At 36.2% G+C, this 25,816-nt stretch overlaps 1 protein-coding gene across 5 annotated transcripts in view; it reads left to right on the top strand.

Moving 5' to 3' along the window:
• Nucleotides 1-25,816, top strand: part of FER (FER tyrosine kinase) — a 153,773-nt gene that overhangs the window by 27,949 nt on the left and 100,008 nt on the right. For 4 of the 5 annotated variants that reach the window (XM_021524773.3, XM_021524775.3, XM_031507458.2 and 1 more), the window contains 4 exons: nt 12,493-12,676; nt 15,577-15,714; nt 16,544-16,663; nt 22,553-22,675. In XM_021524773.3, the coding sequence (XP_021380448.1) occupies nt 12,493-12,676; nt 15,577-15,714; nt 16,544-16,663; nt 22,553-22,675 (565 nt within the window). The other variant, XM_021524776.2, reaches the window with a different exon arrangement.

Raw genomic sequence — 25,816 nt, forward strand, 5'->3', positions numbered from 1 at the left:
TCACACAAAGTGGTCTGACAAGTGTTTCTGTTTTGCAGGAGTAGTGATTTTGAAATGTAGTAACTTTTTCTGCTTTGTTGTAGAATAGTAAAGCCGCTTTTGGGTGAGATTAGAGCTGCTAGTGAAAGAGGTACAATTGGTTCTTCAGCTTGTGAAGATAATTGCTTCCTAGTTTTCTAGTTGAGTTATTAAAACATATTAAGCTCTGGGCTAAACACACATGGTAGATGATATTAACTGATAAGGGTAAAGGTTGGCAAAGTTTGTACAGCGGAAAGTGATGTTATGATTTTCTGGAATCAGGAAGTATTCTTAGGTAAATGTGAATTTCTGTGTATGCTACTTTACACCAGTGAAGTGTAACTTTGAATAAATGACACCCTAATTGGAAAGATAAGTGTTAAGGACTGACTAATGATACTGGTTAGTTTACAGGTTTTGTTAGTGTTTGTGCAATGGGTAAATTACATGGTGGGATTTTTTTTATAGTTTTTTAGTGGAGAAAAGGGAACTGATTTTTGAAGGAGTGCAGGAGCTTTATTATGGAAGACTGTGTGCTGTCCAGATCTGGAGGAAGATGAAAGTGTCTGAGATTGTGTTTCAGAAGCTGTTCTGGGGAACCCTCTGCTAGCATTGCTTCTGCATGTGCACCGAGGGAAGCAGTGGGACAACTGTGTTGCAGAGGGAGTACCACTGAGACTTGGCTGCCACTTCCACCTTGGGCTGGGTTGCTCTGCCTTGTTATGGCCACCAGTGTCTGCCTGATTTATTTTGTTTTTTCTAGCCTTTGCCCCAGTTATTCCCATAGGAATCACAAATGCAGTCTGGTTGGTTTTTCTTTTACATGGAGGCTCCAGGTGTCAGGCAGTCTGGTTGATGTTAGTCATTTGCATGATAGTTTTCTGCCCTTTTTTTCCCAGACATTCATTCATATGGTTTTTAATGTATAGGAAGAAATAATAGGCAGAGAGAGGATGAAGTCAGCAAGCTGAACTAGTCCAGTGCCTCTTTAACGAGGCATACTTCAGTTTTGGGGACTCTATGGACAGATTGGATGCAATAGTCTCTTCTAGATTAGAAAGTTTTGTTAAAAGAATTCCACCAAGTATATGTAGTGGGAATGCAGAGCATGTTCATTTGCAGAACTGGGGCATTGGAGTCATAGGGCATGCAGGGGTCTTTGGTGCTAAAGATAAGATCTTATTATATTATTTTTCTATAATGAAATGGACAGCCCTGTGAAACATTCTGGATGTGTGATACTGACAAAAAACAGAGAAAACATTTTACAAGGCAGTCCAAAGTAACAGTCTCAGAGTATATACGAGGCTGAGTTTACAGGGCTGTGCTAATCAGTGATGCTGAGTAACAAGGTGATTAGAATGTGTCATATTGATGTTGGTGCTGTAGAAAAACATATCACGCCAAAATTTGTGCCAGATGGAAAAACCATGGTTTCACTAAAGAAGTCACAAATCTTCTGAAATAATTTAATGAATATGTATTAAGAATACAAAATAGAGACTGTAGGACAACTGTAAGTATCGTGTGATATTTCATTACATTTTGAATCTCATTTGGTTGGATTAGTAACTGCTTCCACTTAAGTTTGCTGTTTGCACAATTATTTTTGTTTCTGCAGGATCTAAGAGAGATCTAAGTATAGTTCAGTGTGTCTGTGGGGTGTTTCAAATATTTTCATCCTTGAATCTTTTTATTAAGTATTACTGCTTTATAAATAAGGAAATAATGTTGACATGAAACAATAATATACTCCATTCATTACAGGTTTTTAAAGAAGTTTAAATGCTTCAATAAAATCTAGCATCTGTTTTAAATAATTTTGGCATTAGATATTGAAGTCTGAAAGGGTTGCTCATATATTGGTAAAAATTGGAAGTTGGAACAGAGCCAGTGTCACTTTGGGAGGTTCATACTGATTTTTGATACAATGTATTCTTTGGAAAAAATTACAGGTTTTGTGTAAATACATTAGTTATGGATGTTTATTGTAGTCTTATTCAGTTCATTACTGATTGAATGTAGAAAATATTTTGCAGTGCTCTTATGTGACACAATAGATCTGAAATATATAATAAAGGAAAACATACATGGATTCTAAGTATTTAATATTATAATTCCATTTTATGCTGCTACAGCATAAAAAATACTTCATCAAATTTCTCTAGGCTTGTGTTCCCTGACAACATTGTGATTTAGTGGAGCTTAGAAATACTAAGTGTGCACCTACCACATTATGCCACATTGCGTCTGCTGTAAGAATGTTTTTGCTGCAACTCAGGTGATTTAATAATTCAGAATTTGTGACTTCTGTGGTACATACTGTAGCTTTACAGCAGCATAAGCTCACATCTATGATAAATAAGGGAGCTGTTAAAAAATCTTTCATTAAATCATTGTCCTACTATTCTTTGTAACAGCCAAGTGGTCAGAAAATACTTATTAGATGGCTGGTGCATTCATTGTGAGAGGCCTTTAAAATTGTTATTATACAACCGGTGGCAAATGTTGCCTGTAGTTCTTGCTGCAATGAGGGAAACTCCTATTAAGATTTTTTTTTTTTAAGCTTAGTTTTGACTGAAACTCTCATATTGTTAAGACAAAACAAGTAACACTGGCTGAACTGGTCTGTCTTACTCACAGAGGCCAGCATGCTGCATAGATTTAAAATTAATGCTCTACTGCAAGTGTTTCAACACATATATACTACCAGTGCTTTTGCTTGGAAGGAGTAGGGTTGTTTCTTCTGTACAAAATAAAGCTTCTAGAGCAGGAAACCCAAGGGAGTGGAAAGAGATCATGGTGACTACTTATGGAGTGTGCGACCAGCTTGGATGTACTGTTTCCACTACACACAGACATGCAGCCCCAGGATGTGCTCTCCTCACAGACCAGCAGACACTGGACAGAGAACTGGCTGGAGGTTCTTAATACCTTGCCCTGACAGTATCTGACAGCAGTTCAAAAGATGGAATATTAATTTTTGCTATTTTTATGCTATATTGCTTGCTTAAGATGATAGCTTTGGTGAACTCATTCTAAACTCAGAAGTTTAGATGTGGTATTCTGTAAATTTGAACTCTGAGTATACACAAATAGTTTTGGGATTTTTTTTCCGCATTATTAAACTGTTCATTCTTTTCAATCATTAATTTGTTAAATAATAATTGGGAGAAATCTATCCTCTTCTCAGAAGCTGGTTGAGAGGAGAAAAGAGTAAGGGATTTTGAAGAAATACATTAATGTAACAATCTTGCATGACATAAAAGGGAAAAGACCTTTGAGATTGAAGGTAAATCCTATCTTGTTTCTGTCTGTCTTTGTGATTTTCATCTTGTAAAACCTGTGTTAATTGAGATCACTGTTGTTTGCTTATCTTGATTTGCAAAGTGACGATAAGGCTGATGACCCACTAAATTTCTGAGTGTGCTTCCAGAGACAGAACTAACAGTCAAAGCTGTCCTAGTTTAGTGGCAGCAGTTTGCATAAAAATTGCTTTGTAGATAGGAATTTGTAAAAGTGTAAATTGGGCGTGGAGCAGCTGGAGAGCAGCCCTGCAGAAGCGTCCTGGGATGCTGGTGAATGGCAGGCTCTGCACCATCAGCAGGGTGACAGGTGTCAGTCATCTGGGGTGCATCACACACAGAACATGCAGAGCCAACCAGAGGGGATTGTCTTCTGTATTTAGTGTTGCTGAGGCCTCACCTGGGGCACTGAGAGTGGTTCTGGGCCTCACACGTGAGGAAGGATGTGAAGGCTCTGGGATGCTGCCTGAGGAGGGCAGTGGAACTGGTGGAAGGGCTGGAAGGGCTGTGCTGTGAGGGGCTGCTGAGGAGTTGGGGTTTGTCCATTTTGGAGAAAAGGAGGCTGAGGAGTGACCTCACTGCTCTCTGCAGCTTCCTGGGGAAGTGCAGAGGGAGGGGCTGATCTCTTCTCCCTGGGATACAGGGACAGGACGCATGGGAAGGGCTCACAGCCGTGCCAGGGGATATTCAGACTTGAAGCTAGGAAACTTTTATTCATTGAGAGAATGTTTGAACATTGAAACAGGCTTCTCAGAGAGGTGGGGGATGCCCCAAGCCTGTCAGTGTTTAGCAGGCATTTGGGCGATGTTCTCCAAAACATGCTTTAGTTTTCTGCTAGTCCTGAATTGATTAGGCAGTGTAACTTCATGATTCTTGTAGGTCCCTTCCAACTGGAATATCCCAGCCTGGCCTAGCCTTAGGGAAGTGAAGCCAGGCTCAGTATGGGAGTCCAAATGATTCAAAAGTCATGTAACTGGTGTTTTTTTTGGGATCAATATGAACTATTGTATGAGGAAGTAATTTTCATAATTACCTATGGTATTTAGATGTTTCTAGCATTATAGCATGAAATATGGAAGTTAGGAGATAATTTGGATCAGGAAGGTCCTGAAATCAGTTAAATGGGTAATATAGAGTGATCAATTACAGAGCAAGTTCTACAACCTGTATCTTTCCCATTGCACAATGAAAATCTGGGAAATTGAAAAAACTGTGGAAATAGAACCGGAAAAGTGAGAAGATTGTCTCCAAAAGCAGGGTGCAATGGTTTTTTTTTTCAGGAACTAACTGTAAGTTGTGTAATGTATTGTATTGGTAATCAGTTAACATAAATATACATAATTACATTGGTTTGATGTATTAAAGTAGTCTTTTTTTTCCCATCATATCTAGGCTTTTAAATGATTTGCTGTAATTTAAGTGCTTAGTCCATACTAAAATTCAATTGAGATAAAGACCATGTCCCATTTTGCTCCAGTTTCAGTCTGTGGAGCAGCTGAGTCAAGTTTTATGATTCTCTAATGTAAAAATATTTTTTTTATTAAAAAAATATGTTTATAGAAAAAGAGCTATTTGAAAGACATGGCCATCTCATTCATGAGTGTAAAGAATGTGTTCAATACCATAATGTAAGCAAATAATGTAATGGAGTGTTCTTTTTCAGGTACAATTAAATAATGCTCTGTGAAAAGGTGTATCTCCAAAGTTGAAATAAATAAGGAAGTGACTGTTTTGGAGTTTTGGTATTGATAAACAAATGTAAAGACAGCAAAATACTCAGAAATTGTCTTTGTTGTTGAAAATGCTAAAAAAAGGTGTAGATGGAAAGAAAAATGCAGTTCTGGAAAATTATGGAAAAACTGCAGTTATAAACAATGGGAAATGCATTGTAGATCACTATATGCATTGACAGCTTTATAGTTTAGTGCTGGTATTTACAAAAATAAAAGTTTCTAAATCAAACTGAAGAAGAAAAGTTTTTTCTGTCTTAAAAATTGTTATGTGCTCAAGACCTGCATACTTGCTCAGGGGAGGATTGTTACTTCCATTAAAAAAAAAAAATAGCAAAGGCTCTGATTCTCCCCTCTTTTTCATGTAAAAATTTTCTGATACCAACTACTGTGATACGTAGTGAGATTTTAATCCAGAAAATTGCAACAACTCTGGAGCCAAGCTGCTTAATGTACTGTGGGACTTTACCTGTTCCCTCCATAATCCTAACCCCTAAGGTTGCTCCTTCTCTGTCACTCCTCACCCATCCTGATGCAGCACTCCAGCTGGTCTCTCCTGTAAAGGGCAGCTCCCTCTCCTTGACTTCCAGGAATCTGAACTCTCCATTGCATTGCACCAGTCCTGCCTCTGCGATCCTGACAATATCCCACCCCTACAGCTGCACACAGACACCCAACTCACCACGCCTACTGCTCACGCTGCATACAGTGATACACAGGCATGTCATCCCAGCATGCTGAGGTCCTGGAAAGGATTTGTGGAACTTCTCACACTGGTGCTTTGCAGGAACCTTCTTGCCCACCTGCACCTGCTGATTTGTTTTCTTTGTGATTGATCCCTTCCCATCTTACCATGCCCTTTCCTTAGCAGTCTCCTTCCTCAGGACTGTGGGTCACTCTCACCTTCCTGTGTAGTTCCTAGTTTAAAGCCTTCATAATGACAAAAATACTTTTGCCCCGCTTAGGAAGGGGCTTCCTATCTTTCAAGCAGATGGTGGTCTGCAGAAAGGATCCCATGGTTTTAGAATCCAGACCCCCGTGGCTGACACTGGTTCTGCAGCTGCTTGCCAGCCTGTACTGTCAGTGCTCTCCTTGCACCCTTTCCCTTCACTGGCAGGATTAAGGGGGACACAGCCTGGTCCCTTTTACTTTTCATGTCTGTCCTTAGGGCTCTGTAGTCACTTTTGGTACTGTCCAGATTTCCCCTGCAAGTGTCATTGCTGCCCACATTTCTTATGACATTGCCTCTGCTGCTCTTCCCTGTACTTACCTATACCTAGAAATTTGGATGGATTTGCTTTTTGCAGTCTCTGAATTACAAGAGATTGTTATGTCCCTGACATATGTTTTAGTCCTCAGTTTTTGTGGATTGTTAGCCACAGTTTTATTTATGTATAAAGACTTTCTGCCTTCTTGTTATTAATTTAGATACTCACCTTGTTCTTCTGTTTATAATTTTTTTTGTCTATTTCCACAGTTTTAGCATGTTTAAGGTTTCTCCTTTTGTTTCTGTTGGAGGGATGTAACCATATATTGTGTCATTGTCTACTTTTCAAAATAAATGAAATTAATTGTCAGAAGCTGGCCTTGAGTAATATTGTGTCATTGGCATATCTACATGGGGTGGCATTTATTGTGTGCTGAAGTCAAAGGTCACATTTCAATACCAGGAGCTATAAATCTAGAAATTTAGTTTGTTGTGAGCTAAGCTTTTATAATGCTCTTTCTTAACTCTTTTATGAATACTTTGTTATCACTTTGGAATGACTGAATGTCTAGCTGGAAGGAGCTGGAAAACCTGGGAAAAACTTGAGCTCAGTGGCATAATTATTTCTTTTAAAGCCAAAATATGTGTGAAAACTTTTCTCTATCTGCAGCATTTATTTCCTTAAGGTCAGTTTCCCTGAGGCATTTGCGCTGCACATTGATGGCGATTTAAAAAAAGATAAACTAAACATTATGAGCTAAAATTTTTCTCAGTTTATTGTCCCATCCACCATTTTTTCTTCTAGTCTAGGTGATTATTAGGTGACAGGAGTCTAATAATTATGATTGCAAGAACTTTAGATTAGCAAATTTGCCTTTTAATTGAAAATAGACTGAAACATTCTTTCCCTGGATGGCTGTTTGTTTCCTGGATGATTTTACTGTATGCAGTAAAATCTTAAATGCATTTCTATTAGAAATAGAAATACTAGACTCCAGAATGAGTGAAAAAGCCAACCTTTTCTTTGTAAATATAAAACTTTCATAATTGAATTTTGCAAGCTTCACAGTAGTTTATGGTGTGACATATTGTATACCCATCAGTTTCTATTAACATTAAACTGTTTGTTCAACAGCTGATGGCAGTAGAATTATAATTAGATCTATTTATGAAATTCTTTGTAGAGATAAAGAAAATTGGATGTTTTCCTCTGTGCTAATTAATATGTAGAACAACTGTGTATGCTGCTTCACTGCATTTTGCTACTTTAAAAAACAAATTACAATATGAAAATAATACTGTAACTGTGTTCCCTGAATTAAATATAGATCCAAGACTCTATTTTAAAGTTGAGTGAATATGATAATTTGATTTATGTCACAATTAGTTGAGGTGTTCTGCTGAGGAGTAATGTGTAGCAACTGTATTTAGTCCTTAAAACGGATGGGAAAATCAGATACTTTACATGGTAATGAGGTTTCTGAAAGAGATACAGTATTATTAAATTGTGACTTATGTGAATTTGATAATTTTAGTGTAAATTTTCAATTTAGTTTTGCTGTTGAAGGTGGTTTGTTGCAGTTCACAGGTCACAAGCCCATACTGATGGTACATGGTATGATTTAGATGTGCTAATATTTCATAAGCTGAAAACTGATAAGGAATGTATTTTAAACACATGCACAGACAACTTGTAGGTCTTAAACTACAACATATGGAGATAATTTTAGATTATTTGATCTAGGACATGCTTGAGTAGGAATAGCCAAACACAGAATAACCCAAGAAATAATGCAGCATTTTTGCCTGTGCTACCACCTTGCCTTACTCTTCTGGCTTCCCTGAACGGTGCCACTATGGACCAGCTTCCAACAGCTTTGTCCTCTCCTTTTTCATCTAGTCTTCATCCTGTAACTGTACATGACCTCTTCCCTTCCTTCCAAATTCTCTTCAGTCACCTTCCAGTATTTCCCCATGTTCCACATACCTTTCCTTCTCCAGAAAGACCTTACGGTGTTTATGTTTTAACCTGAAGATGACCAGATTGACTCTGTAGCCTACTGTATTTAGAAAAAAGTCTGTATGATACTTTTGTATAATACTCTGAAGTTAGTTGAAGTTTTCAGGTCAGGAATAATGTATATACGGGAGAAATTTAGTTCCAAAGGCAGATGTGAAAATAGGATTTTACACCATCCTGTTATGTTTTTGTGCTGGTGTCAGACATGCATATTTGGGGGTGTTTAATTTCTGGGATATTATTCTGATGTGTTGGATTATTTTTTCCTTTATAAATGGGCTGCATTTAATTTAGAAATAAATAGTGTGAGTTTTTTTGGGCGGGATATAAAAAAAATTGGTCTCCTCATGAAACATGAGTTTAGATGGTTTGCCAAAGACAAAATCTGCTATGTCTGGCTAAAGTTTAAGATAGACTTGTGAATGTTATCTCTACAAAGCAGTTCTACTTTGGATTTTAATTTTTAAAGTGGATTGTTTAATTCATACCTACTTGAAAAATTCTTCTCTGATGATGGCTCTAGAGATGTGCTTTGTCCTTGTTGTACAGAGTAACTCGGATAAATTGTAGTGTAAGAAATCTGTACCTTCCATGTACAAAATCAGGTCAGCAATTGGATTGTTTTCAATTAAATAAAAGACATAATATCCTTTTAATTTTTATTAATCTGTGTTTGAAATGTAGCTGACAGTGGTGCAAAGTAGCAAGTTTCTGGAGAGCCATAGGAAAGTATAAAGTAATAGAAACGTAGATTGGATTAATGGTAATTTATTACCTAGGGAGTTCCTGAGTCAGAAGTGCTGTCCTAGTTCTTAGTAGCTCTTCAGGATTGTTTTTCTTTTTTTCTTTTTTTTAAATTTTTTGCATACACTTGTTCCTTCACTGTTAAACCATGTAAGTTTTTTTTGTTGTTGAAGAAGATCTGTGTTTTTACTCTTTCCATATAATGCCATATAATGTATGGCTTTTACATTGAAAGAGGTTGTGCAGGTCTGTTTCCTGTGTCTCTTCTTACATGTTCCTCCTCAGACTCTTAGTGCTTCAGGACCCTTCACTGTAGCAATTCTTTCTGTAATTGTCTTGTTTCCGACCCATCTGATGGCATTGCTCTTTTCTAAACCTTTTGTATGTCAAATATATCCTGCTTGAGGTCAACAAATTTCATACTTTTAAGTGAATTTAATCAGTTCAGTAGCATAACAACCCAGTCTATTCCTTTGCTAAATAACATTCTGTTCAGCAGCTACTGAACACTGAGTTTATATTTCCATCAATCTTGCTGTACTGACCCCAAGATCTCATTTCTATGTGCATTTGGATTACTAAACCAGAATAGTTCTTTACCCACGTGCACCTCTCTAAATATTCACTCTGTAATTTACTGTTGTTTTAATTAGTACCTCTTAAGGTTTCTGTGTTGGTTTTGCATGGTCTGGTTTTTGGCAGTGATGGGGGTCACAGAGGTGGCTTCTGTGAGAAGCTGCCAGAAGCTTCCACCATGTCCAGCAGTGCCAATCCCTGAAGGCTCTGAAGATGGAAACGCTGCTGGGTAAAGCTGGGACAGTGAAAGAACTTGGTAATGCCTCTGTGATTACATATTTAAGAGGAAAATCAAAACAAAGGGAGCACAGTTTTTTCTACTCAGAGAAAAGGAAGAGGGAAAACAGCATGGAGACACCCAGGTGAGTGGAGAAGGAGAGGGAGGAAGTGGTCCAGGCACAGAGCCCAGGTTCCTCTGCAGGCTGTGCTGAGCCCATGCTGAAGCAGCTGTGCCCCTGCAGCCCATGGGGGCACGGGGAATGCAGAGATGCTCCCGCAGCCCATGGGGAGTGCCCGTGCTGGAGCGGGGGGATGCCTGGAGGAGGCTGTGATCCACTGGGAGACCCAGCGGAGAGAGGGCCCTTGCTCCTGGGCTGGAGCAGCCTGTCCTTGGAGGGCTGCACCCGTGGCAAGAGAGAGACCCGTGCCACAGCAGTTTTGGGAGGGCTGTCTGCCCGTGAGGGCAGTTCATGCTGCAGCAGGTGGGGTTTGGCTGCTCCTGGTGAGAGTGGACCCACACTGGAGACGTTCATGGAGAGCTGTCTCCCGTGGGAGCGACCCCACGGAGTCACAGGGGAAGGATTCCTCTCCCAAAGCAGTGGAAGATAATCTCAGTGATGAACTGACCAAAATTCCCATGCCCGGTCTCCCTGTGCTGTTGGTGGGAAGGAGGTAGGGGTTGGAGAGAAAAAGGTGTTTTTAATGGTTTATTTGACTTCTCATTATCCTGCCCTGATTTTGTTAGTAATAAACTTACCTTGTACCTTTAAGTTGAGCCTGTTTTGCCCTTGGAGTGTTTTCTTCCTGTCCTTATCTGAACTCACAAGCCCTTCATTAAATTTTTTTCTCTATTCCCAGCTGTGGCAGGAGACAGTGGGCGAGCAGCTTTTCTGGGTGCTTGGATTTGGCCAGTGTCAAACTGTGACAGTTTTTTTTCCAGTTCTTCACATTTGGTTTCCCCGTTTGCTACTTTCAGACAGCATCTTCATCATCATCGTCTTCGTCACCTCATCAGACAATTAAGAGTCCAGCTGGTATTCCTGGGACTCTCCACTGAGTGCCTACTTCCTCCTGTATAAACTAATCATAATATTTTAGCTAAAACTATCTCAAGTACCTTTAAAGTTTCAAAGCTAAGCACCATCCAGTCCTCATAATTTGTTCTCATTTCATTTAGTCTCAACAACCGTTTTTCTGACAGCTTAGAAAAAAGAGATTCATTGACTCTTTCACAAAGTAATATTTCATCCTGGAAATATCTGAAGGTCTGAAGGAAAAAAAAATCTTTTCTTGTACCAGATCCTTTTATATGGTGACTGTTGTTTACTTTTTCTGACAAGGTTGCTGACGCCAATGTATATGAAAGAGGATTTGTTACTGGTTTTCCCTCAAGTTTTTTTTAGTGTGCCTTTAATGTTGCTCTGTTTTGATTTATTTGAGTTCACAGTCCCGTGTGTATTCCTTATATGACACAGATCTTCAAGGTTTGCTTTCAAGCAGCTGTTTTGCCACTTAGCTATGAATGCTTACATTTTCCTTTTTCTCAACTACTTTGTGATGGGTAGTAGACGTGTTTTTACTTAGATAATTTATTTTATGTTTATAAGAAATGGAGTGGTGTGAATGAGATTACTTTAGGTAGCATGTGTTTATCTGTGCATATACTTATGACTATGCACTTGATATTTGCAGATATGAGATTAATTTAAAATTATCTTATTTGCTGAAAAAGTAATGAGATACTTGGTAAATATAAAGAAGACAGCAAGGATTCATTAAAAGCTTGTGTGTCTGTTCTGGTTATAGCTGAATTAGAGTTGATTTTCTTCACAGTAGCTGTTGTGGGGCTGCATTTTGGATTTGTGCTGGGAAAAGTGTTGATAGCATACCCCACATAGCTGTGCAGTCACTGTGGCAAAGAATGGGATAGGTGTGCTCATGAAGTACCTTGTTGCTCTGCAGTTCAACCCTCAGCTGGTCCTGTCAGCTTGAACTTGAGGACTTCTGGTCTCAGTGGTGCAAGGCTGAGGCTGTAGAGCCAATCCTGATCAGGATATCAGTGTGATAGGGAAATGCTGAGGTGTAGGAGACAAGCTGCCCGTTTTGAGCAGGAGTAACAGTGTGAGGGTTATATACAGCTGCTTATATGTAGACTGACTGCATCATTAGTTTGTTAGGAATATAGGTAGCAATAGAAATGCTTGAATACAAAAATGTAATATATTTATAGTGAATCTAGTGTAGGAAGACATCTCTCTTCTAAAAATAAAATTTTGCAAATAAAAAAAAAAAGCTTTGAGATAGTAATGCATCTGAGATATCTTTCTTGTTGGTAGTTGTATTATTTTTATACTTGTAGTTTTTATATACTTTTAGATAAAGAATTCTTACGTTTCTGCTGAAAGATAACCTTTTTCTTACAAAGTTTATTAATTAGAAAACCTAGACATTTGATAATGTCAATTTATTAATTAATAATTACATTTGATCATGTCAATTAATAATTAACTAATTAATTGGAAGTGGTTGTATTTTTCCTTCTTCAGAGAAGTACATTAAAAATTACTGTAGAAAAAGGGGCAAACCTGACATAAATTTACCAGGTGTGTCATCTGTAGGCCTGTATACTTTTTAAATCACCATGTGCATTTTTGTTTTGTTTTCTTGCAGGAAAGGAGACAGAGAAAGCCAAAGATCGGTGTGAAAAAGCCACTATGAAACTTCATATGTTGCATAACCAGTATGTGTTGGCACTGAAAGGAGCACAATTACATCAGCACCAGTATTACGATACTACACTTCCCCTCTTACTTGATTCACTACAGAAGATGCAAGAAGAAATGATTAAAGCCCTGTAAGATGTGTTCTTAAATATTTCTAACTTGTAAATTTTTATGTGTAGTATTCTAATTAATTTATAAGAACAGTTGGAAATAAGAAGCTGTGATTAATTACTTGTATATCAGGGGATAACAGTTGAAAAAAGTCTATCCAAATGATGCAGACGGTATTTGTGAGTGCTTACTTAAGCAACAAGACACCATCTTCTTAAAAATTCTTACAGATTGACTGCAGTGTTTATATTTGACCTCATGATTTTTCCTTCTGCTAATAGACTATACCAAGTTTGTTGCCTCTCTGGTAGTCATTATTATGAAATTCCACCAGCAACAAATGTGGTTTAAACTGCCCAACTGTCTTGAAAGTGATTGTAGAAGAGCCACAGTCTGATGCACAGTTAATGGTATGGGTGGGAGGATTAACAGGATTATGTAAACTTGATTTCACTGTAAGGAGTCTCCCCTTAAAAATACTATGACCTCTTTCCTAAAAGACCATTCTTACATCATTACAGAGTATGTGCAAAGTGATGATATCTGAAAACAGATATTGAGGACTTTCATCCCTCCTTTCTAATTTTGAAGCACCAAAGGGTGGTTACCTTTTTTTGTAAGTGTTCTTAATTCAGATGTGAAACACTCTTATTTAATTTATATTCTTGCCTATTCTGAAGTCACAATTTGTCTTGACTGCAGTACGCAGGAAGTGAGGGACAGTTGAGGATTCCACACTTTATATGGTGCAGGCATCATTAGCTTCCCTATAGAGTAATTTTTTTGGTTCAGGTGCTGGTATTGAAATAAATCTTTGTAGTACTCCCTGTACAGTCCTTTTAATTTTGCGTGCAAGATTACACCAAAAGGCTACAGTTAAATGTGTGTGCTCTAATTCAGGTGATTTTTTTTAGAATCACGAGATATAATAATTAACTGAGGAAATATATGATAGAACAAGATCTTATTGAAACTTACCTTTGCTCTTCCTGGAGTAAAAACCTGTAAAAAATTCTTTTGTCACTACATAGACATTTTTGTGAGTTCTGAATGTATTGGAAAATTATTCTATTATAATACCTTTGGTGCACATATAGAGATGCTGATTTCAAATGCAGAGCTTAGTGTGAGAACCTCTGTGAAGCTAAACTTCCTCAATTATCCTAATTTTGCAGGTGAATTAGTTTTTTAAACCTAAAAAAGTATAGATTAATATTGCTACTATTTTTTTCCTCTTTTTTGTCATTGTAATTGATATATTCTTTTTCTCTTAGATATGGCATTGCTGTAGTTGATGTTTAGGTATCTTTTCATCACACTCCATTAAGTATTTTCTGGAACTTTTTCACACATGATATTCTCAGAAAAGACAAGATTTAATGCCTTCACTTCTCTGTTTTCTGCTCAGTACAAGTGCACTGAAAAAAATCCTATCATACCATTGTTTTTTACAGAGCAAACAAAACTTGAGATCTTATCCAGGAAAAATGCATTTACACTTTTTCCTCTGCATATTTGGCTAGCCAAAATCCATTAGTGTTTTTTGAGTGACCACCATGCTTCAGATCCTGGAAAACTAGAAAATTTATCAGAGATAAAAATGAAATAGGAAATAATAATGAAGGTTAGGAAGGAAATTAAAAGTTAAGGAAGGAAAACTAAAAAGTTAAGGAGAATAGAAGGGTTTTCCGAGTATGTGTTACCAGATGCTATTAAGAGTAGTGTCACACCTCTTCCTCTGCCATTCACTTCTCATTTGGTTTTTCCCACTCTTGGAAGCAGGTAAAGACAAGCTTGAGTGTCTTGTACTTGATCACAGCAAGTTCTTGGTTAATTTTCTCTCCTCTTTTAAATATATGCTTACTTGTGATTTATGCCTATTTTTGTTTGAATGACAATATATATAAAAAACATTAGAAAGACGGAAAATCAGTGTTGAAAGGAAATGTGTGCATTTCTGTAAATCATTATCCCTTATGCCAGATTATATTTTGTCATGAAATATGAAAATCTTCAATGTTACAAATGGGTAATACAATGACTGGCTCTCATAGTTAAGGGATGAATGTTGTGTGTATGTTAAGAGAAGTACTGTTGATGTATGGTTATGTTGTTATAGTTTGTTGGGATACCCTGTCTTCTCCCCATAGTCCCTTTTCCTGTCTGTATGGTTGGCACTGGACAGCCTTGGTTGTCAGGGTTGCTGGGGGCATGTGGAGGGGAGGTCGTGTCCCTGTGCCCCTTGCATGGGCAGATGGGAATGGGAAAAGCTTGTTACTATGGGGGTGTGTGACAACCCCTGACCTCTGATCGGGTTGTAGGAAAGTATTCTCCACCAACAAACAGCAAAGAAGAGTTGACTGACAGACTTTGGGAGGTGCCAGGGTTGGCTGATGCGATTTCCCCCCTCCCAGGGGTATAAAAGCTGGAGCCATTTTGTGGATGTGTCTCTGGTGGTTGGCCACGCTCACAGCGCTGGCCTTTTTCCTGATTCAGTCCTTTGCTGTGTCTGTTGAGGTTTAAAAAACATTTGAAATTTTAATGTGAGCGGTTGTTTCTCACATTCTGTGTAGGTTATAACAAGCGTCACATGTCCTTTGTGAAGGAGTGTCATCACTGAACTGTATACATTCCCTTTCCTTGTAATCTCTCCAGTTTTTAGTTTAGCTATGCTGTATGTTGGTGCACTGAAATCAACAGAAGGAACATGGTCTTAAGAGTCTCTAGCCAGCCTAAGCCTGTAGAGGAAAGTCCTCAGGTGATGCATTGTTTCTTTGAATAATATATTGTCGTATTTTTCCCTTTTTAGCCAGTTGGAACAAGACTTTGTAGAAACAACAATTTGAAAATTTGAAGCATCTTCAATGCCATCTATGCCTTCAGTGCCATGTTATACACTAGACTTTTTTTTCCTCTCTAGAAAAGGGATATTGGATGAATATAGCGAGATCACCAGTCTTGTAACAGAAGAGATTGTGAATGTCCATAAAGAGATCCAGACCTCGGTGGAACAGATAGACCCTAACTCTGAGTATAATGACTTCATAGATACTCACAGGTAAGCATTTTCATCTCATTGTTTCTTCTTGAGAAAACCCTGCAACTGCTTAAATGTTCAGAGGAATTTGTTTCTGTTTGGTTCATTTTACCTTGTTACTTTTAAAACTTCATCCTAATTGCAAAATTGTTTTACTTTGCACATACAGAAGACTGGCTGAACAGTCTGTTTGGCTGGCTCTAGAAAAACAGATTTCCAGTTACATGAGAAAAGCCATAACTTTGGTACTGACAGCAGACTACACATTATAGTCTAGACTCAACGTGAGACAATTTACTGTTTATTTGGATGCATTTGCATTCTGGGCTAAACTTGTTCTAGTTGAAAGTGATCTCTAGGTACCTTTGTACTCTGCAGCTATTGCAGGTTGAGACTTCAGAACATGCAGATAATGCAAGAAAGTTCTTACTTAAAAAGTGTATTTCCCATTTGTTGAACTATTACTCTGTTTTAGTGTATGAAGAAATAGCTCTAAGACTTCTTGTATTATTTTTTTGTGGTTGTTATATGTGAATTGGTGGTTGTCATGTGCAGGTTTATGATGGAAACAAGTAAGAGTCACCCATTCACATTGGTAGTCTTTGAGAACCTTGATTGTGCTGTGAACTTGATTCAAAGAACTGTAGTGTGTTTTATTGTCTCATGAGCCTTTAGAATTATGTTTTCTTTACAGGAAAAAGAATATGTATCCAGTTTCTATCTATCATTATATTTCGTCTATAATTTTAACTATAGTTAATGAAATACTTCAAAACCTAATGATTTGCTCTATGATCTACCCAAAGATACATGTTGATTTTGAAATTATAACAATTATTTGCTAAATTAGGTCATCAGAAGTTGTTGAACAAGAAATAGAGTTTGATACATCTTTACTAGAAGAAAATGAAAACCTTCAAGCTAATGAGATCATGTGGAATAATTTAACAGCAGAAAGTTTGCAAGTCATGTAAGTCTTCACAAACCTTTCATCCTTTGGAAGTGCTATTCTATGTTATATCTATGCTCACTTAGATCTTTGCATGGCTGTATCTCCATTTTTAAGGTCCAATTTTCTAAGTGTCATTTTTCAAAAGAAAAATGACAGCTTTGCATACATAACTGTTTAACAGTTTTTAACAACGTGTATTTTAAGGGAACATGACGAGAAACTGTTTTTTACAGTTTAAGGTAAACTTATATTTATGAATGACAGCTAGGTAGTTTGGTAGTTAAAAGTCGGTATTGACTAGCTAACCTTTCTAAACAATGAGCTATGGTGTCTCCTGATAAATATTTTCAGGCTACAGACTCTTTCCCATGCTGGATGTACTGTACTATGCACAAAATCCTTCTCCTTAGTCTCCTCAAAAACTTGCCCTTATTTTCAAAGTATGGAATTCTCTGTGCCAGTTAATAAAATTCCTCAAATCTATGATGAATCCTCCTTGGGAAGGTGCTGGTTCATTTTCCCAAAAGTGTTTCCACATTCACTACCTTAGGAAAAACAGCAAAATATTTTGATGAAACCACTGAGTTACGTGGTCAGTGATTTAAATCACTGTATAAAATTTTCATGAATAAATTTATTTCTCTTGTTTTTTTAATTTTTGCTTTTTTTTTATAAAGGAGATTGTTATTCATTATTGTAAACTTTGGAACACATTAACTTAGTAACACAGATGTAGCTGTTGTATAGCATTTCACAGAGCTTTTACCTATTCAGGATGATGAACTACTTCTCCGTGTTTTGTTAATATATTGCCTACTTAAATGTCTTCATAACTTTTACCAAGTTCACCTTTAGTAATTTGTTATAGGGAACGAATTGACTGCTGAGATTATTATGTTTGTATATTATCAGCCTCAACTTTTGACATAAAATGGTCCCGCGTGGTCATCTGTGAGATTGCAACTGTTAATAATGCATTAAAAATGGGAAATTCAGGATTTCATTGGTTGATGATGTTTTTGCTATGTCTGCTGTATTTTAGTTCATGTGAGCCTTAACTGAAATATTTTCCCCTTGGAAAGTATAACTGATGCAAATAAGACATTGATGATGCATTGTGGGAATTGTTACTTTTAGTTTTCTTTAATTTAATTTCACTTCCTTAATCTTTATTATCTTTATTTCTTGTAGGTTTTCATGAAAACAAAAATCAGTGTGAAGTATTTTCAAATGTAAACACGTTGCTGTATCTACTGCAGGTTACTCTCATGCCTGTGTTTTTTCAAAATGACAGAAACTCTGGATTTTAGTAATTCCTTTTTAAGGCTGTTAATCATCATCTCTTTTTTCTCCACATAATATGATTCCTTTCTGTAAATCTATTCCATTGATAATTGAATATTTTCAATTAAAAATATTGAAATATATTTTAATCTGAAATACCTGCCTATTTAGTCATGAAGCAGCTTTATTTTATGAAAGGATCTCATGATAATTAAACCACTCAAATTCCTTTAAACATGCTTCTCTTTTTATATATTCTGCATCATTACTATACTGAGATTATTCCTGCCTAAACTGTGAGATGTTGTACATCTTGATGTACTTCAGCACAGTAGCAAGAAATATATACATATCGAGCCTCCCTTTTCAACAGAATATTAAAATTTTTGAAAGAGTCTGTCTTTGGCTTGCCTTTGGTATCCAAACAGCAGCATATCTAAATAAAAGAGATAAAATCTTGCTTTTCTAATAAATATTTCTGATTAAATATATAATTTTGTTATGAATGTATATCTGTATATTTACCTACATATATACATTTTCAGTACAATTTTCATAGTGTCCTGTTGCAAACCATTAATCCGCTTGAAATTATTTTGCAAATTGGAGAAATTTTATGGTGTGACATTATTTCTGGAACTCAAATCAGGTAGCTCTTTGAAGCATTGCTGTCTTTAAGGTGTTCACTTTATGATATAGATTTAGGGTTCTGAGAAAAACAGTTAAACCATAGTAGGTCAGACCAAAGATAGACACTCAGCTTTTTTCATTCCCATGTTAGACAACAGGAAAAATGTCTTGAGAGGAGAACAAACTGGGATGATCATATAATGCTATTTCCTCAGCCTCTGATAATTTTAATTTCTGAAATATTTTGAGATAAATGTCTTTAATAGCCATGGAGGTAGTTTATAATATCCTTGGAAGTACTTTTCTTCTGTGTTCTTTTTCAGTCAGGTTCAGTGTTTAAAAGTATCTGTTGTACATAGAATTTTTGATCAAGGAATTCCAGAAATTAACTTCCTATTTTGTGAACCTGCTGTTATCTTTTTTTCATTTTATGACTCTTAAGCTTTTGTTTTGGAAGAGAAGAGGAACAATCTATTCCTTTTTGCCTATGATAATGTAAATTTCTGTTCACCTTCTGTTCTGTGACCTCTTTTTCAGAGCAATCTTTTAGCTTTAATCTGTTCTTTCACAAAGTTTACTCATCCTTTATCCATATGGTTGTCTTTATTTGAATGTTTTCAAGGTTGCTATATTGGGTTTGAGATGAATGACTAGAATTTCACAGGTAATGCAGATAGACAGTTTAGAGGGAGGCCTTCCAAGGTTTCATGTGCTCTTATTCTGTTTTGGTTTTAACAAATCCTAGAGAAGCATTCAATTTGATTTTCTGATCCCAGCAGCTCATCAAGCCAGTGTTTTCAGGGAATTACCTACTGTATCTCCAAGGTTTTATTTCTGAGCAGAACTGGTCATTTTAGATCCATGATTCATTCTCTATATAAATAAAGCTTTGGGTTATTTTTTTCCCCACTATATATTTGCCGATTTCCATATGTATTGAAATGACAGTCCAGGTACAGAGTGTCACAATGTCCAGGATAATTCTTTTTTATTCTTCACATTCAGCCTTACTCCTACCTCAACATTATATAATCAGCATTCTTTGTCACTTTTCAAACTATCCTTTTTTTTGGATTATTATGAACATAGCAGCAGTGCAGATTATTTATGAAGTTCCACTGTTCCCTGGGACTGTAAAAACTGTTCATTATTATCCTGTTTGTCCTTTTGCTTTTTAATGTTAATGCAGGTGAGAACCCTTCATTGTTTGTTACAGTTCTCAGTAACTGTCATTACTCATATACCTTGTTAACTGTGTTTTTAGATATGTTCTTACAGTCTTGCTTTAAATCCACTGCAACAAACAGAAAAAAAAAAAACCCACCCGTATTTCTGGTAACTGTGTATAACTAGAAATTTGCAAGCAAGAGAAGTCTAATCATTTATCCATGGTTGATAACTTTTAAAAGGTCAGCTCTGTACATGATGAAACAATAGAAATTTGACTTTTGATCTTCAGTATTAAAGTCATGGCCTTGGATCTTTGTAGTGCTACATTATATTTCTGTAGAGAGCTACCTTCAGTATCTACCAAAAAAGCGCACATGGCGGATTTATTTCACAAGCATTTAAAGCATTCAAAGGCTTATATTTATTTATAGTCAATAATATTTGGTTGAATCAGCTGTTTTATTGACTATACAATAGAAAAATGACAGCTTTGCATACATAACTGTTTAACAGTTTTAACAATGTATATTTTAAGGGAACATGATGAGAAATCTGGTTTCTCCATTTTAAGGTAAACTTGTATTTATAATAAAATTTTGACAGGTAGTTTGGTAGTTAAAAGTCAGTGTTGACTAGCTAACCTTTCTAAACAAAGAGCTATGGAGTCTCCTGATAAATATTCACAGATGTCACTGAATAATACTGAGAAATTCTGAAAAGTGTAGCAGAGTAAGAGTTTATGCTTTGAAGAGTTATGTGTTAAAAGCTGAGAGGAGGCAACCAGAATAAACTAAAAATTGATCAATGAGCATAGTAATATCCTGTTACTCTGAAATATGAGTTCTTCAAGATCAAGCATTTATTTTAATTGATAGTTGCAGCAGAACAGAGCTTTAAACTTAAGAAATATAAATGAAAGCTTTCCAGGTAAGGGTATTCTGTGATTTTTAAAGTGTTATAGTGATTAACTGTTAAGTCGTTGAAACCCTTTTGTAAACTGATTGTATCCAGAAGGCAAATACAAAACCACAAGAAAATTCCTTTGGCAAACTACAGCCAAGATAATGCCAGACAAATACAGTTATCAGCTGTAGCCAGTTTGAATGAAAGATCTTGTTTAATAGAACTGGAGTGCAAGGAGGCAAGTGGTTTTGGTCCACCTGTTAGCTTTTTCTTTTCTCTAAGATAAACAAAAATGTCCTGAAGTATCTCAGAAGCTTCAGAAAGAACTACGTCAACTTAATGTTTGAATCTGATACTGCAATATAAAATATAAAATCTAACGAAGATGTTGTATCTGCATGTATATGCTCATTCCTTTTACTGACAAAGTCTTATCAGTATGTTTTTAATTTCATGACTGTTGATGCTGGATCATTAGATAAAACATCTGCTTCTGGTAAATCAGTTGTTAACCAAATACAGTGTTGAAAAAAATTTTATTTAGAAAGCTGATCAAAAATTTTTAAAAATTACTTTATTTAGTAAGGTATTAAAATAAAAAAGTTAGTTGGTAATAAGTTGGAGACTCAGTATAAGAAAACACAGAGATTTTGACAGCCTAAAATTAATAAAAATGTATATGAAAAGCAGAGCTGTGAGGACGTTACTTTGAGGGAAATGTTTTAAGTATTTATCTTATCTCAGAATAAACACATATAGAAGGTTTGTCTTTTGGGAAATAAATTTTGGTCTTTCACTCTGTTGCTTTTTTTAGTGATTTTAGTCTCCTAGAATTAAGTGCATGAATGAGTATGGATCATATATAATCAACATTGTATAAAATAATATTGAGAGGAGAGGACTGATTCAGTGTTTAGATCCAAATAACTCAATTTGGTATATATGGATGTGTGGAATGTACCTCCTAGATATTTAGAGAGTTGAGTGTACCACTCCCTGGTCTGGAAAGGTTTTGGGCCCTAGATCTGTGCAGTGGTAAATGCTACATACATTTTGCTTGTGTTCCACTCTTTACTTCAGTAATTTTATTGAAATTGGGCTTGAAAATAGAGGGGAAATGAAGTTAAAGATATGTACATAAATGACAAAAAGGAAACAAGATGTACATGCTTATTTATTTTTACAGATTGTTCTGACTTAACAATTTCTTGATTGGTACATATTTTAGAAGTTATCATTATGTAAGCCATTTGCATGCATTGTTTAGAATGCAAATGTTGTTATACATTCATGGATTTTTTTTGTTATTAGAATATTTACCAGGATAATTATGAAGTGTAGTAATGGTTTAAAATGTAATGCCCCTTCTCTGTTAGTATTGAGTGGTTTTGTACTTTAGTTGGAATTAACCATTACTAGAGATTGTAACCTAAAAAGGATAATATTAAAGAAAGATACAATCATTATTACAACAGAAGGTGATGATTTGTACTTTTACTATTTCTAAAAGTAAATACAACCCCATTACTGATTCTGTGTATTTATTTATCATATGCTTTATGAGTCAGAAGGCTTTTGTCTTTCTTAAAACATCTCATAAATTAGTAATATATTAGGAAGGCATAAATTTGTGGAATTCATTGCATATTCTGGAAAAAATACTTTCTTGCTAGGAGAACCTGCAGGCAGGAGATCATTCTGTTAACCTTGGGTGTATGCAGAGGCTCACATAGAACCTCTAACAATGCAGATTAGCAATGTAAAGGTCCAGCCACACAAAAAAAAGAACTATCACTAAGTACTGAGTAACATAATCTAAAAAATAATGCTCTTTTACATCTTCAGGAAAAAGATTACAGTGTTTCCAGATATATATAGTTTATGCATTCACAGGTTGGGGTTTTGGAATCTGTTTTACAGGTTAAAAACAGTAATAGAAGAACTGATGCAGACACAGCAAACCCTTCTGAGCAAAGAGGAACTTGTTTTGGATCTAGAGAAAAAAATAGAAGAGTCATCTAAGACATGTGAAAAGAAATCCGAGTAAGTTGAAATTTAAATTACAAAATACAGTAGTTTGAGGGGGAAAAATGTCTATAATACAATTCCTAAAACTTAAATGAGACATAGCCTTCACTAATCTTGTTCTGCTTTTGGGTTTATCAGTTACTGTGAAAAACAACAGTAAGTTAGTTTCTTGTTTCTAAAATAAACCTTGCCACTGCATACCCCAACTCATTGAAGAACTGAGCAGCTCTGTAAGTTTAAGATAATTGTCGTGGTTTGGCATGGCTCAAGAGCTGGGCCTTTTATTAATTCAGTTCAGCTTGTTCAAGGAAGATGAGTGAGTTCAGTTGCCTTTCTGTTTGGCAGAATTCCTTGTGGAAGTGTAATTCTGTGAAACGCTTTCAGAGTCATGTGCAAGACTTTCTTACACAGTAATATGTTTGCAACTTGTCAGCTTAAGTTCATTCTTCTTTGTATTTTCTTTACAGAAGTGTAAATGTAAAGAATGTGAATCTCATACCCTGATGTAGTGCATAGTAAATGCCAAATGTGAGAGATTAGTGAGTGTTTTAGTGCACCATAAATGAAACATTATTAAAAAGAATCTTCCTTGGGCAACATCTTTAGGTTTTTCTTCTACCTTTGGTTAGAAAAAATATTCACATACTCTTCAAAACTGATGTCAGTACAACAGATAAAGAAACCTTTTGTCTGTAGTGATATTTTTCTGATTCTTGTTGCAATCAATTTTAATCTTACTAATTTGATCATAAATATTTGTTTACAGTACCAGTAGTGAATTGGAATGCAAGTCCTTCAGGTAGTCCTTCATTCACTGAAGAAGTCTTGATGCTCTTTGTTGATGGAACCTTGTTCCATGAAACATCATATAGTATTTCTCATCCAAAACTTTATTTTTGTATCTGTTGTCAGTGTTTCAAATAGATATTTTGTGTCCTTTCTTTGGTGAAGTTCACATGCACCCACAATGTGTTTTCCAATTTTTGGTTCTTGACCAGTCTTTGCTGTATGCTATTTAAGGGATAAACTATATTTAAACTAGTTGAGTTTGATGGGGTGATGTTTGGTTTTTCTCCCTCAGTACTGTTTTGTTACTAGTTATTACTCCTTGAAAATAGTTTAGACCATCACTGTATTTCTTACTGTGTGAAGACTTCTCTGACTGATTCTTTAGCAGATGTTTATGGTGTTGAGGAGATAATTTCAGTTCAAATTGCACCAGTACCTGTTTGTCTTATTAAAAGGCAGGGAATCTGGTGTAGCTGTCTAGCTGTACAGTGAAGGCTTCCCTGAAATCATCCTTGTTCTGTTTTGTCATTGATGATGCCTGCCTCCAACAAACAACCTTTTCACCTTTTAGCTGCAGTGCAGAGTGATTAGGATATTTCAGGATGCTTACTGTTCCCAGAATATCTTGTCCAGCTGTTGCACTGGGTTTAATTATGACTACATTAGGTTATACCTTATGGCAATGTCTTGTTGCTATTATCCTGGCACTAATATCCCTTTCCATCTTCAAAAGATGATATTACCTTCAACACAGAAAATGCTTTAATTGTATTTTATTTATATATGTATATGTCAAGAATACCATCTGCCCTTCCAACATGATAGCATATTGAATATTTGGGTTTTGATTTAGTTCACCTTTTTACCACTTTCTCATGTGTTGCTCCTATCTACAGAGATTCTTCATAAAAGATCTGACTCTGTGAAGTTGCTAGTAGCTATTAGTAGCGACAAGAACTTCGCAGTTTCCACTCAGGCACGCCACAGGCAAATAATTTTATAGATTCTAATTCCTCATACATGAGTGGAGTGGCAAGCACTGAATGTTGGATTTGGGAAACCAAATCAGATTGTAATCCATTTTGCCACAGTTGAGAAAGAGACACGCTTGTGAGTGACTTTTCAGGGTATGTCTTGTTATTTCTGTATCCTGATCAGTTGGAACCATTCTGGGTTTGGGGATGTTACTCCAGCCAGAGTGTATTCACCAAACCCTTGCTGATGGTTCAAACCTGTTATTTTCACATGGTGATGTCCTTTTTTGTCATAAAGGAGACCAGATGAAAACACTTTATCTTCAGGATAACTTCAGAATAATAGTTCATTTGCTTCTCTGATGCTTTTAAATATGTGCAAGTTCATGCCAAATCTCAGTTTTGGATTTGAGAACTGTGTCTGCATACCTCACACCCATTTTGAATGAACAATCATTTTGCTGATGGTGAGGAGTTTTGTTCATTACTGACTTGATATAATACTCACCTATATGAACATAATTTGTATCTTTTCCTGCCAAAGAGAATTTTATGATAGGTGGTTCCCCTGTTAATTTGAAACCCATTTGAATACTCATTTGGCTGAGCATCAGTTTGTGAAGGATCAATCCCTATATGAACAATTTCTGCTTTTCTTTTTTTCTTTAAGCATAGGGCTTGCAGGGATTGTCTTCAAGGGATTATTGTGAAGATCCAGAGTGATACAATACTGTGATTTTTCTTCATATTGCCCTCATTCTTCATAATTCTGGTTCATCTACCTCCTTCATCTGTTCTTGTAGACTGTGAGAAGTCTGAATCTCCTGTAGACCACATGTCACTGGGCACTGCTTGAGTGCTTTTAAAGGTGTCTGTATTGTACTGTGGGTGATTCTATTGCTTGGGCATCTTCTGTCAGTCTTTGGTTTTGGTAGTTCTTTGGGATGATGGAGTCATTTGAGTACCTGCAGGTACTCTTCAAGTGCATTTCCTTCAATATCATTTAATCACGGTTGTCTCAAATAGTCAAGAGTATGAGTGGTATTCAGAGAAGAACTATAAAAATAAGCAGATGATGAAAAGTTGCTTTTAGCTCCTTGTAAAGATAAATTTATTTAGCTTCATAAGACAGTTATAACCCAATCCAGAAATACTTCGAGTGCAGAGGGAAAAACCACGTATCTCTTATGTGATGCCATATGAATTTATACTGGATGTGAAGGGAGTTTAATATTGCAAATTATTACTGCACACTTATTGGAGTGTCCGTGCAAACAACTACACTGATTGGAGTGAATTTCTCATCACTTGAAATCATTATCTAAAATTTACTTATTCTCTCAGGGAAAGGGAACCCCAGTGTTCATAAATTTAATCAAAAGTGAATGAAAAC

This window comes from Lonchura striata, chromosome Z (genome assembly GCF_046129695.1).
Source record: "Lonchura striata isolate bLonStr1 chromosome Z, bLonStr1.mat, whole genome shotgun sequence".
In the NCBI taxonomy this organism is placed as follows: Eukaryota; Metazoa; Chordata; class Aves; order Passeriformes; family Estrildidae; genus Lonchura; species Lonchura striata.